Source organism: Prionailurus bengalensis, chromosome B3, assembly GCF_016509475.1.
Source record: "Prionailurus bengalensis isolate Pbe53 chromosome B3, Fcat_Pben_1.1_paternal_pri, whole genome shotgun sequence".
NCBI lineage: Eukaryota > Metazoa > Chordata > Mammalia > Carnivora > Felidae > Prionailurus > Prionailurus bengalensis.
In genome coordinates, this window is record NC_057355.1 from 140,070,540 (window position 1) to 140,082,895 (window position 12,356).

Genomic DNA, 12,356 nt, shown 5'->3' on the forward strand with positions numbered 1-12,356 from the left:
AGATGTATGTGTTGTAAATATTTTCTCCCGGGTTGTAGTTTGCCTGTTTATTTTGTGAATGCTTTCTCTGCATCGGCTGAGATGGATCCCAGGCTTTTTCGCCCTCGTTCTGTTAATGTGGCAGTGATATCGATTGGTCGTTTGAGCGGAGGACTATTATTCTTAACGTACACTCCACTTAGTTATGACATGTCACGCTTTTTACATAATGCTGGAATCGATTTGCTGATATTTTGTGAAGGGTTTTTATGTCTGTGTTCATGAGGGATGTTGGTCTTTAATTTTGTTCTAATATTTCTGGATTTTAAAAACGTCCAATCTCCTGGTTTGGTTTTGGCGGCGGGGTCATCGGCCTCCTGGCCCCTCGGAACCCCGAGTTGCCCCCTTTTTACTCTGGTGCCTCCGTGAAGAAAGCTGGGGCTGCCTGGGGCTCGTTCTGTTTGTTTCCCGTCTTTTAGAGGTACTACCCGTTCTGCCTAGTGTCTGAAAATAGTAACTCCCTCTTCTGTCCAGTGTGTTAGTGATACTTGTTGACCGGGGGCAGCTAACTGGGTCCCGGTTCCTCGGTCCTGCCCGGAGTGCAGGTAAGGTCGACAGCTTCAAGTGTGTGTCCTGCCATTTCCCTTTTCTTCAAGCCCTTTCGTTTTGGATTTTTCTCCTGCTTTCGTGCATTCACGTTCCTTTTGAAATACTCAGTGTGCTGCTGTAGCAGAGGAGCGAACGTTCTTACTTTTTTTTTTTTTTTTTTTTTAATTTTTTTTTTCAATGTTTATCCATTTTTGGGACAGAGAGAGACAGAGCGTGAATGGGGGAGGGGCAGAGAGAGAGGGAGACACAGAATCGGAAACAGGCTCCAGGCTCCGAGCCATCAGCCCAGAGCCGGACGCGGGGCTCGAACTCACAGACCGCGAGACTGTGACCTGGCTGAAGTCGGACGCCTAACCGACTGCGCCACCCAGGCGCCCCTAACGTTCTTACTTTTAAATCGGGTTGTTTGTGTGGAGGTGCAGAATATTATCTGCATTTGTCTCCGACACGACAGGTCAAACTTAAAGTCTGTGGAGAAGACTAGTTTCTTCTTGGGATCTTTACCGAGTTAACATTGTGCGAAGAGGGCAAGTCCACTTAGGACTTCTCCTGATCTTGAGGTTCCAACGCCGTGGTTCCCTGTGACCACTCTGCCGTTGGCCAACGTGCACACAGCGCTCCCCACCTCGTGGAGGCCCGCTGCCGGGGCCGCGTCCTGGGGGTGGGATGGGTGTGTAGACAGGTCTCTCTTCCGTGTAGCCCGACAGCCCTTAGGTTGCGGTTTATTTTAGAATTAGGCTGTTCTGCTCTCTTACGGGCAATTCCAAGCACTTTTAGTTGGTATTCAGTGTCACTTCACTTTCACCACCTGTTTTACTCACAGAGTTATGGCAAAAATGGGTAGGAGCCACATTTCCTAGCTGCTTAATAAGGTGGTAAATTGCTCTATTTCTAAGTTTAAAGCCTTTTGTTATCAAACCTAGTTCAGCATTCTGCATCTCCTATCTCCTAATTTAGTTCTGTTCCCATTAGCCCGTATTACTCCTTCTCTTTGTAATTAGGACAGTGATAAATATTCGACTGATTTCTCTTTTGCATGTAATATCTCCGTAACGTGTTCGGTGTGGTAGTTTGGCTGTGATCCTGGAAGAACGCCACAAACAAAACGGTATTAGTGACTTCCCCTTTCCTCTCTCAGGGAGAGAGAGGGCTTGCTGGTTTCCTCCTGGATACTCGTCTTCTCTGAGCTCCTTCAAACTCTAGAGGCACTCCTTCTGGTTCCCTGTAGTTTGCGGTTTCATAAGCTCACATCCTTCTCAGGCCGCCACTTGGTTTCTCTCTGGCTGGATTTTAAGTTGTCTGATGATAAGGACCTCGTTGCAAACTTGTTTTCTTGGTGTCGTTTTTAAATGCCCGTTTTATTCTTTTGAAAACTTTGTAGCTGTAACTTCCCACCACCTTTTAATTTCTAGATGCCACCCGCCCCTCGTCTGTTTCTTTCTGAGCAGGCCTCTTCACGATTTGCCTTCGCCTGGCGACGTGCTGGGCCGTAGCTCTGGCCACTACTGTTCTGCAACTCTCTTGTTCTCGGAGCTGTATAACATTAAAAATTGAGATGGTTCATCAAACAGAAGCATATAAAATAAGTACCAGATCTTTCCAGTATGAAAATCACCTGTTTATGAACGTTCGCCATTTAAAACATTAGGGGCTGTTAAAAATCATGTTTTCAAAGAACAAGTACCACTCTTTGGGGGAAATTTCATAATTAAGTATTAAAAAAAACAAGATACAATACTACGTGTAGCGTGGAGGCAGTTTTATAAAATGGTCATATATATGTGAAGAAAATATATCAAAGTATTTCCACATTTTCTAAAATAAGCACATATGTTATCTTTGGGAAAAAAAAACCCTCAGCAAATTGTTATTTAAGAAATAATCGAAGGCAAATTGATTTTTAATGTGAAATTAGACGTCATAACGTAATGGCATATCAAGTCAAACAGTGGTTCTCCGCTCTGGTTGTACGGTGTAATCAGAACCTCTGGGTGCAGGGCCCGGTTATTGGTATTTTTAGCAAAGCTCCCCGGGGGATTCTTTTGCGCGTTAAGGTTGAGAACCGCCGGTAGAATCTGGCACACAGCACACCTTAATTATATTCAGTGGCATCCTGTGTGCATACCCCCGTTGACCTTTGTGGGTCCGTTTATGCAGGAGAGGCGGCAGGTACCCTGCGCTTCTGGGAGGGCCTCTGCCTCCGTGCGGAGGACTTGTCAGAAAATGTGGTCCCTGCTAATACGCGGGTCTGCTGTGTGAAAGAGCTTCAAATGGTTAACCCACAGATGTCTTAATTACACGTGGTCTTGAAATGCAGTTAAGACACACATATTCAAGATAGGTGTTCAGGTACATTTTAAATATATTCCCTCTCCTACCCAATGGCCGTTCTGGTTCTGTTTAGGGCCTTATTCCTTACTGACTTACAGGCGCAGCCTTGGAGTTGGGGTGCCGGGTCACCAGCGACGGTGAACTTGTATCCTCTGCCTCTAGATAACCGAGAGACACTGTATTTTATCTCAGGAAAGACGATGTGCAGCGATGAATGGTAAACTGGTAAGACGGTGGGTAGCAAGGAGGAAGAGTTCTCTTTTGTGTTTTCTTATTAACAGACTTTAATAATGAATTCGTTTTCTTTTCCACACCCCCTTCCCGTCGCGTCCAGGAGCTGATGGCAGAACTGAGTGGGAGGCCGGCCTTTTGGGTCTTGTATCCTAACAGTTCTTTATAGCGTGGTCACTTTCCAGGGTGAACTGACATAAAAGCTGTATTTTCGAAGTTCCCTGGCAAGAAGTTTACAGACTGATGTTTCATTTCCCTCACTGACTGTATGAGAAGTGACCTGAATTTCCAGTTCCTATACCATAATTTTTTGGTAGGAAGGGGAAACTTTATACAGCTTCATTTTTAAATGGCAGCCAGTTGCTTTTAGATGGTGCCATTGAAATATATCACATTTTAAGTTTTTTTCTGTTGTCTTCTTCATTTTGACACTTAGAAGTCTTAAAGAAACGTTCAGTGATATTCTAGTTAAAATGTCAGTCCCAATTTCTTTTCTAAATCTTGGCTATTACAGAGTTGGCAAAGTATTTTAGATTTGAAATATGTTAATAAAATTTTAGTTATGAGTTAAGTAAGGTATTTTCTTCAACAGAAATAGCTAGCTTTGGCTGCAGAGTGCAATGCCAAGAAAGTAGCTCCTTTATTTTGTTATAATGGACTCTTATTGGATTAGAAAAAGTATGAAATGAGCTCAAAGAGCCTTCGTTGTAGTGGGGCTTTCCTTATAATAGTCTGATTTATATGGGTTGATTCTTATTATTATAAGTTTAATAAATTATTACCTGAAGGGAAGCTTGAAAATTAAACTTGATATGACATAGGTTGAAACTGAATAACTCAGAATTTTATACTGATGGTAATAAGCCAGGATTTGTCTTAGGAAAACTCCTTTCAAACCTGAATTATATTAATAAGCTGTTCTACAAGTTAGCCTTTGGAGAGGAACTTTACCAGAATTTCTTCTCTCAAATTTCCATTTCTCCCTTCGTTTCTTGCACTGAGTTTGCTGCTCCTGCTGAAGGCCCGTTCTTGGCCGTAGGCTATACGCGTGCACAGGCGTCTGTCCAGCAAGCGCTGAGGCCGAGACACGAGCCACAGGTCACGGCAAAACTTGAGGTACTGAGTCCAAAAGTTCGGGATCTGGACTCGTACCTTGTATGTTGGTTAGTTTCCCCTTCGTAAAAGGTGGCGAGATGCCACATCCTTGTGCACCACTCTGTTCCAAGGCTGGCCTGAAGAGTCTACTTACCTGGAACAAGGCAAGTTTATTTTCGGTGTCTGAGCCAGGTGTTAGTTATATGCTGCGTGTTTGCTGTTGAGCGCTCGCTCATTCTTAACTGGGCCTGGCCTCTCTGCACGTTGGCTAGTCTTCCTAAAGGGGCTTGAACTGGGGATTCCTGAAAGGCTTGGGCCTCATCGTCGTTTCTTCTAGTGTTCTGCTGACCCTTGAACTCCAGCTATACGGGTGTTCTGTCCAAAATAAGTTTCTTCCCATATTTCCTAAAAGAAAAGCGACCCTAAAATTAATTTGGAAAAGTTAGCTTCCTCCTGTGACGTTTTCACTGCTTTAAAAAATTGTTCTCAGATTCTCGATAAACAAGATAATCCCAACAGAAATGATGAAACGTGAAATACTAACCAGTTTTGATTCAGACATAATTTACTATTTAAAAAGTCCACAAAATTGTAAGACCGTTTTTACACTTCTAAAGCTATTTCACAAGGCAAAACTCTCAACAGGCTGGTATTTCTTGTTGGTCCATACTTGTGTGTGTGTGTGTGTGTGTGTGTGTGTGTGTGTGTGTGTATACCCCTTTACAAATAATTTTCACGGTTAATATTCCTTAAAATGTAAAATGAATGTAGCCCAGTGTAGTTGGTGGAACACGATTTACTGAGCCCCATTTTCCTCTTGACTTTGAATTATCACGGGGGAAGTAAATTGTAGGGCTCCTTAGTTTGAAAAACACGGGAATCGGTGTCAGAAAGGAAGGGATGCAGCTAAACGGCCTGTGCTTGCTCGCTCTGGAGTTCCAGAAGATTCTCATTGTGACAAGGTCACAACTAGATACAACTGTGTGAGAAACAGGGAAAAGAGTAGGATTTTGCCCGATTGGTTAAGTCGGGTATTGAAATTTTATTAGATCTCAGAGGCATCTGGTAGCCCCTTGGTGAAACAGTTCACATGGTTGCTGATCATTGCTTTAAGAGAAAGCTTAATAAAGATGAAAATGAGTTTAAAGATTTTTCGTAAACTTCTGCAAAGACTGAGCTGTGTATCTGATTTTGAGCATTTTATCACTGACAAAAGTGTAGCTTGAGAGAAATATAAGACTCATGGCCTCTTAGAATATCTAGAACATTTCGAAGGAGTTTGACTTAAACATAGTTATTACAACCTTAAGTTCACAATTACGTTGGAAAGAAAAATTGGTGTTAGTCCTTTTTGAAGTTTCATTGATGCTAACGACTTAGTCCTTTTTGAAGTTTCTTTGAAAATAACTCCCTGATGTTACCAACTGTTAGCGTCAATTACCCGTTCTCTTTTAAGGAGCCCAGTGACAACGGACCCCTCTTTACTGAACTGAAGTTCTACCAGCGAGCTGCCAAACCAGAGCAAAGTAAGGAGTACAGCACACATCTGCTTACACTCTTAAAATGACCCCTGGTTGTTGTTTTAGGTCCAAACCAGGGCACTGGATCTTATATTTTGATGCCTTGTAATTTTTATTTTTTACTTCATGAATCAATTTCATTTTAATGAGATTTGTAGGAGAGAATTCTGATTTCTTCCTGGGTTTGTTATGATAAGATTTCACCTAAATTGATAATGTAGAATAAAGTTAATAAATGATATGATTTAGGAAATATTGTTAAAAATTGAGATATAATCCTAATTCACGTATTATCACTCAAGGATCTCTCAATCTTTTTGAGTATTTTTTCTAAACTGCAGACAACATAACCTGGGAGGGAGGCAGGATGCTATAATTGTTGAACTTGAAGAGACTGTTAAGGAAGAGAGGGGGACCTCTTCAAGCTTCCCCTCCCCTCCCCTCCCCTCCCCTCCAGCTTGGTATCCCGGTTGAAGACTTTTAGAATGAGGTGAACAACTTCTAGATTGGGTAAAATGTTAGTCTTTCTGGAGCAGAGAGTAAACATTTACATAATTAGAGTTGGTGACCACAACTGCAGTGCTATGGTTTGATTTTCTTTCTTTAAATGCCTCCCGCAGATTTTCAGTTTTTTTCCCCGTGAAAGACAGCGTGCGTGCAGGTGCGCATGCCTGCGCGACCGGGGAGGGGCAGAGGGAGAGAGACGGTTTTGAGCAGGCGCAGACTGGAGCCCGTCGTGGGGGTTGATCTCATGATCATGAGATTATGGCCTGAGCCGAAATCAAGTCAGGTGCTTAACCGACTGGGCCAGCCAGGTGCCCCAGATTTTTCATTTTAAAGATGATGTTTAGAGCAGGATAACAAAATTTGGTGGGTTAATAAAAATGCTTTGATTGTAAGGTACTTGTTATTTGCTGATCATAATGTTCACCTTTTTTTATGGAAAAAGGTGCAATCTTAATGCATGTGTGAGTATGTTCTCTTAATGATTTAAAAAAATACATAAAACAAGTGAAATCACAAGCTTTTTTTTTTTTTTTCCTAACTTGTAGTTCAGAAGTGGATTCGTACCCATAAACTGAAGTACCTGGGTGTTCCTAAGTACTGGGGGTCTGGTCTACATGATAAAAATGGAAAGAGGTAAACATATGCATGTTCTGTTTTTCTTCCCTCTGTTCTAAGCACTTCCTGTTCACTGTTTAGCGAGCACGTGCAGGTACCGCTGGGCCTTCGTCGGGGCTGCGTGGCACACACTTGGCAGAGAGGAACACGGCGAGGGTTTGTGCGGAGCTCTAGCAAGTGCCCGGAACCCGGCCGATGAGTGGGAACCGGGCAGATGAACCCCGTGCGTTTTCTCCCCTGACATGTAAACAAGCAAGCAAGCAAGCAAAAAACTCCGTGCCATTGATGTGACAACAGGGAGCCTTCAGGTTCCGGTTCGGTATTTCGTACTAGATGTCCAGTCTGCTCGCCGCAGCGTCCTCCTCTTTATGAAATTTCAGCCTAGCCGGTGAGAAAAACAAACTCGTGTGAAGCAGTTATAGCAGCCGTGTGCTAAACCATGTGACTCTGATTTGTTCATGTCTCAGGAGTTCCAAGAAGGGAGAGGATGTCAGCACAGCTGAGTTGGAGAAAACCTCCAATTGGGTGCATAATTGACATTTCAGAAATATTTGAGTGAGTGAATGGAACTTCAGAGAGTAAGGCTGGCAGCTTACTGTGGACCTGGGGGTAGGTTGGTAATGGTGCTTTCAGCTACACGCAAAGGGAAGCTTTGACTCCGCTGCCTTCAGTGATCATCAGGAGCCCAGCTGCCTTTATCTTGAACTTGGGCCTGAAGGGGAAGCCCTTGAACTTGTTCTGTATTAATTCTCCATTGTGTGGTCTCAGGGTGGCTGCCCCATTTCTAGGCATCGCATGCAGACACAGCTGCCAAGAGCAGAAGGAGGTATTGCTTGTTGTGTGTTTCGCTTTCATGGTGGGGAAATCTGCCTTTCTCTCATGTTCTCTTGGTCAGGGTTTTATCAGTGCCCATTCTTTTATGTTTTTATGATTTTTTAAATGTTTATTTTTGAGAGAGAGAGGCGGGGAGGCGGGGAGGGGCAGAGAGAGAGGGAGACACAGAATCCCAAGCAGGCTCCAGGCTGTGAGCTGTCAGCACAGAGCCCGACGCGGGGCTCGAACCCACAAACCGCAAGATCATGACCTGGGCTGAAGTTGGGCGCTTAACTGACTGAGCCACCCAGATGTCCCCTATCAGTGCTCGTTCTTAAGCGGGTCACTGGCAAGGGCAGAGTGATCGCCATGATTGGCGGGGTGAAGCACGTGGCCACGTGGAAGAGGATGGAATGCCTGGACCAAATGGGTGCTCTGCTGGGAAGGATGGGGAGGAGAGGTAGTTGTTGGGTGGGCGGCCAGTGCTGAATTTTACTTGGAAGTTCTTATCCTGGGATCCACGTATCTCTTAGGGAGTGTGCGAACTTCCTGAAATGATAGCGTGTTGTTGTATACGGTGTTGCTGGGACAGGTCTCTAGAGTTTTTGTGAAAATTTCTGTAGAAATAGCACGTATAGAGCAAGGATTCTGGAGCCAGTCTGTTGGGTTTCCAAATCTGTGTTTTGCTCCTTAAAATGTGTGTGACTGGTAAGTTATTCCTTGGCCTCCATTTCCTCCCCTGTGAAATTGAATAACAGCTGCCCACTTAATAAGGGTAACATAAAGCAGTTAGAATATATGTTAAAATACTGTGTTAGCTTTTACTCTCAGAGGGGTCTTCATTCCCTTAAACGTCAAGAACTGCTGATGTAGAAAACCGTCGGAGAGCAGGCTGGTGTCTCCAGCAGGAGAGTAACATGAATGGGGTCGAGGGTGGTTTCCGGCCTGCTCTGTGGCACGTGGTGGCCATGGATGTCTAACAAGGAGCAGGGCGAGCGTGTGCAAGGGAGAAAGAGCCTCACCCCGGTAATGAAAACCCGGGTGAGGAGGGAGGAGGAGTGTGGCAGCCTGGCAACCTTCGCCACCTTCTGCAAGGTTGCGTCTACCCCTGAGGAGTCACATGAGCGTAGTTTCTAAGTAACTTGTACAAGGTGAAACCATCAGCGTGCACTTCCCTGGGGACTCGGATAAAATGACACGGGCGGGGCGCCTGGGTGGCGCAGTCGGTTGAGCGTCCGACTTCAGCCAGGTCACGATCTCGCGGTCTGTGAGTTCGAGCCCCGCGTCAGGCTCTGGGCTGATGGCTCAGAGCCTGGAGCCTGCTTCCGATTCTGTGTCTCCCTCTCTCTCTCTGCCCCTCCCCCGTTCATGCTGTCTCTCTCTGTCTTAAAAAAATAAATAAACGTTGAAAAAAAAAAATTTAAAATGACACGGGCGATGGGAATGTCCATTGACGTGTGTAATTTAGAAACAGTGAGGCGGTGAGGGGGGGTTGTTGACAGTGGTCGTGGAGTGGCCTGTGACTAGAGACAGAGATGTGCTCAGAGTGGTGTCTTCATGGGTCTCCTGTGGAATGAAGTTGTATTTTAGCCCTCGTTTAGACGGTCTGCAGAGGTTTGTTGCCCACGTGCTATACTAATTAGTAATTCTATACTAATTACATCACTTATCGTAAAAATGAACGTGTGTGTGTCCCGGTCCCATTCCTCAACTTTCCGAACCCGTGGACAGAGGAAACCAGGAAGTCCCATTACTGTTCCTTCTTTACTAAGTTAGAGGTCACATTGTCCTGGAAAATCTTGCACGAATGAATACATTTTGCCTCTGACTAATCACATGACTTCGGACAAATCACTTTACCTCTGTAGATGTTAATGTATTTATCAAAAGATGCTTAGACAAGATGATCTCCAATTCTCTTCCACTTCAAAAGTGGATAGAATCCCGATTTTTTTTTTTTTTTTTGTAATTTTGTCCTGTTGTCTTTTAATGTTAGCTTTCCTTCTCTGTTGAACTGGACATGTGGTATACGTCATAGGCTTCTCAGCTAAAAATAAGTGGGATTTTTGGGTACCACTGACATTTATTTATTTGGATATGTTTCACGTAGAGGTCAAAGCGTGGCTCCCCCCTTTCCTGGAGGACAGATTACCAGGCATCAGTTTTCTCCTGCTGTAAAATGGGGCGAATAGGAGCCCGTGCCTCACGAGGGTGACGTTAGGTTGGCACGCACTGGTCCATCTGAAGTACTTAGAATAGTGCCTTGCTCAGACCAGGCTTCCGTGAGCGCCGGCCGTCGTTGGGATGGTCATCGTTCATCTTATTCCCATTGGAAGGTACGTTGTGAGTGTGGTCTTGGTTTGTATTGATTTAACCGGACGAGGCAGAATCGGGAGACTTCATGAAGGTAAAAGCTGACCCTTAGAGCACAAGGTGCACTGTGTTACTGGAGCAGGGTGTTGCGCCCACAGTGGGCACACACGAAGTGTCACTGGGGGCTGTTGAATGTTAGAATTCGAGTGCCAGAAAAGACCTTGGGAAGCCTGAGGCCCCACTCTCGTTTGACGCCGTGGGAATCGGGGCTTGGAGAGGTCGTGTGGCCTGGCCAGGGTGACACGGTGGGGTTTGTGGCAAAGCCAGAAATCTCCTCATTTCCCCCGGGCAGTGGTTCTTCCCTGAGTCTCGTCCTTTGGATATTTAATGTACAGCCCTTTAACGCCATTTATGCCGTTTTATTGAATTTAGCCGTTGTTATGGTGTCTCCTGACAGTCTTGATTTTAGTAGGAAGTTAGTTGCTAAAATGTGCCCTGAAAATAGAGAAAAACACGATAGTCACAGGCAAGAAGCTGTTATCTAGAAGTATAAGGTAACTTTAGTAGGAGAAAAATCAGTGATCTTACTGAGTCTTACTCAGATTGCTTTATCTTCACTGTGAATGAGTCTGCTGGACTCTGTCTGTGGGCTATAGACACTATTGCAGGGAATAGTGTCTTCGGGAAGCTTACTGGCTGAGACAGGAGGAGGCCTTCAAGGTGAAAGGCAGACGGCGAAGCGCTCCCCACTCTGGAGATTTCTAGCTGGAAGAAATTGTTTCAAATGTTTTTCTTTCTTTCCTTCGTTTGCCTCTCTTCCCTCTTCATTCTGCTTCCTCACCGAACGTTGCCTTGAAGAAATTACTCTGAAAGGAGGATAGGTTTCCCGGAGTTCCGTTTCATTCATTGACTTTCCCTGTTTGTCTTCAGTTACAGGTTTATGATAATGGATCGCTTTGGGAGTGACCTTCAGAAAATATACGAAGCAAATGCCAAAAGGTTTTCTCGGAAAACTGTCTTGCAGCTGAGCTTAAGAATTGTATGTGAGCTACACTCCTTGTTTTGATCCCGTAAAGGCTAGTTGTGTTGAAGCCCGGTCCTCTGCTGGTCGGTGTTGGGTACTGCACTAACTTATTCTATACGGTGCTTTCTTAGCTGGATATTCTGGAGTACATTCACGAGCACGAGTATGTACACGGAGACATCAAGGCCTCAAACCTTCTTCTGAGCTACAAGAATCCTGACCAGGTAGCTTTATTAACTTTAATTTCTACTATTTAAAAGCTGTTGTTTGAAAACAGATACGGTTGCTTTGAACTTTTGAACCTGTGCAGAAGTTTTACTTTTTGAAGTAGATATGGTAATAATAATATTTCTTCTTGACACTTTTATCTAGTTAACATTCTACATTTTTGATGCGATTTGTTGGCACTTTATCAAGTTGGCTATTTTGTCCTAAATAGTATTCAGAAGAAGCGCTTGTGATACAAAATGAATTTCAAATAGCTATTTGGGGGTGGAAGCTTAAAATTATATAGTGCACCGATGAATTATGTTTGCCTGTCTGCTTTGTCATTTTTTTTATTTCCTTTGTTCAAGAAATCCATCAAATGTAAGTGTTCTGTTACTTGGAAAATTTGGTCTTTAACATGTTGATTATTCAAATCAATTGGTTTACAGAAATATCTTAGCTGTCTAAATTTGTATGCCCTTAGTGTTTGGAATTCAAATGTGCATTTTTTTAGTTTCTTACAATTCACTTTGTAATTTTTACTTTTTAAGGAAAAGAGAAAAGCTAGTGTTATTGTACCTTTATTTGGATCAGTTTGGCTGCAGTAGAGGGCTTTACGTGGTTTTCCCGAAGCCGTTGCCACGATTTCGGTTAAAGTGAGGTTTAGTTGGCACGACATCGTTGGGCCACTGCACATCATCTGTCCCGTGTGTGTTCTCGCGTCTTCCCGATAGCGTGTGAGCAAGGACTAGATATTTTCCGTGTGTGTATGTTGATACTCCACTGTATTCTTTTTCTCGGACCTGTCTTTAACTTCCCCTTGCTTAATTTTTCCGTTTTCCTTGGCCTTCCCTTTATCTTCTACCGTCTCAGGTATTTGATCCCGTCCCCCGTCTCCGTGACGGTGGCGGTCAGGGATCTCTACACGTATAACAGAGGGAAGTCGCCACGCCGTAGCATGCTGTTGGGGAACTCTTCCGGGCGATCACAGGATTCCCAGACGTCTTGTGTTAGATGTTTTAAAAAGGTTAAAAGCAAGCAAGCAAACAAAACATCGCTGAGAACCTGAACCATAAGGGTTCCATTAATTGAAGTGAACTGGATTTGTACAG

General features: G+C 44.1%; 1 protein-coding gene across 4 annotated transcripts in view; it reads left to right on the forward strand.

Annotated features, from left to right (window-relative positions):
- VRK1 (VRK serine/threonine kinase 1) overlaps positions 1 to 12,356 on the forward strand; it is a 77,600-nt gene that overhangs the window by 41,819 nt on the left and 23,425 nt on the right. For all 4 annotated transcript variants that reach the window (XM_043556992.1, XM_043556993.1, XM_043556991.1 and 1 more), the window contains exons 4-7: positions 5,702 to 5,771; positions 6,818 to 6,905; positions 10,944 to 11,052; positions 11,169 to 11,261. In XM_043556992.1, the coding sequence (XP_043412927.1) occupies positions 5,702 to 5,771; positions 6,818 to 6,905; positions 10,944 to 11,052; positions 11,169 to 11,261 (360 nt within the window). The remainder of the gene's footprint in view (positions 1 to 5,701; positions 5,772 to 6,817; positions 6,906 to 10,943; positions 11,053 to 11,168; positions 11,262 to 12,356) is intronic.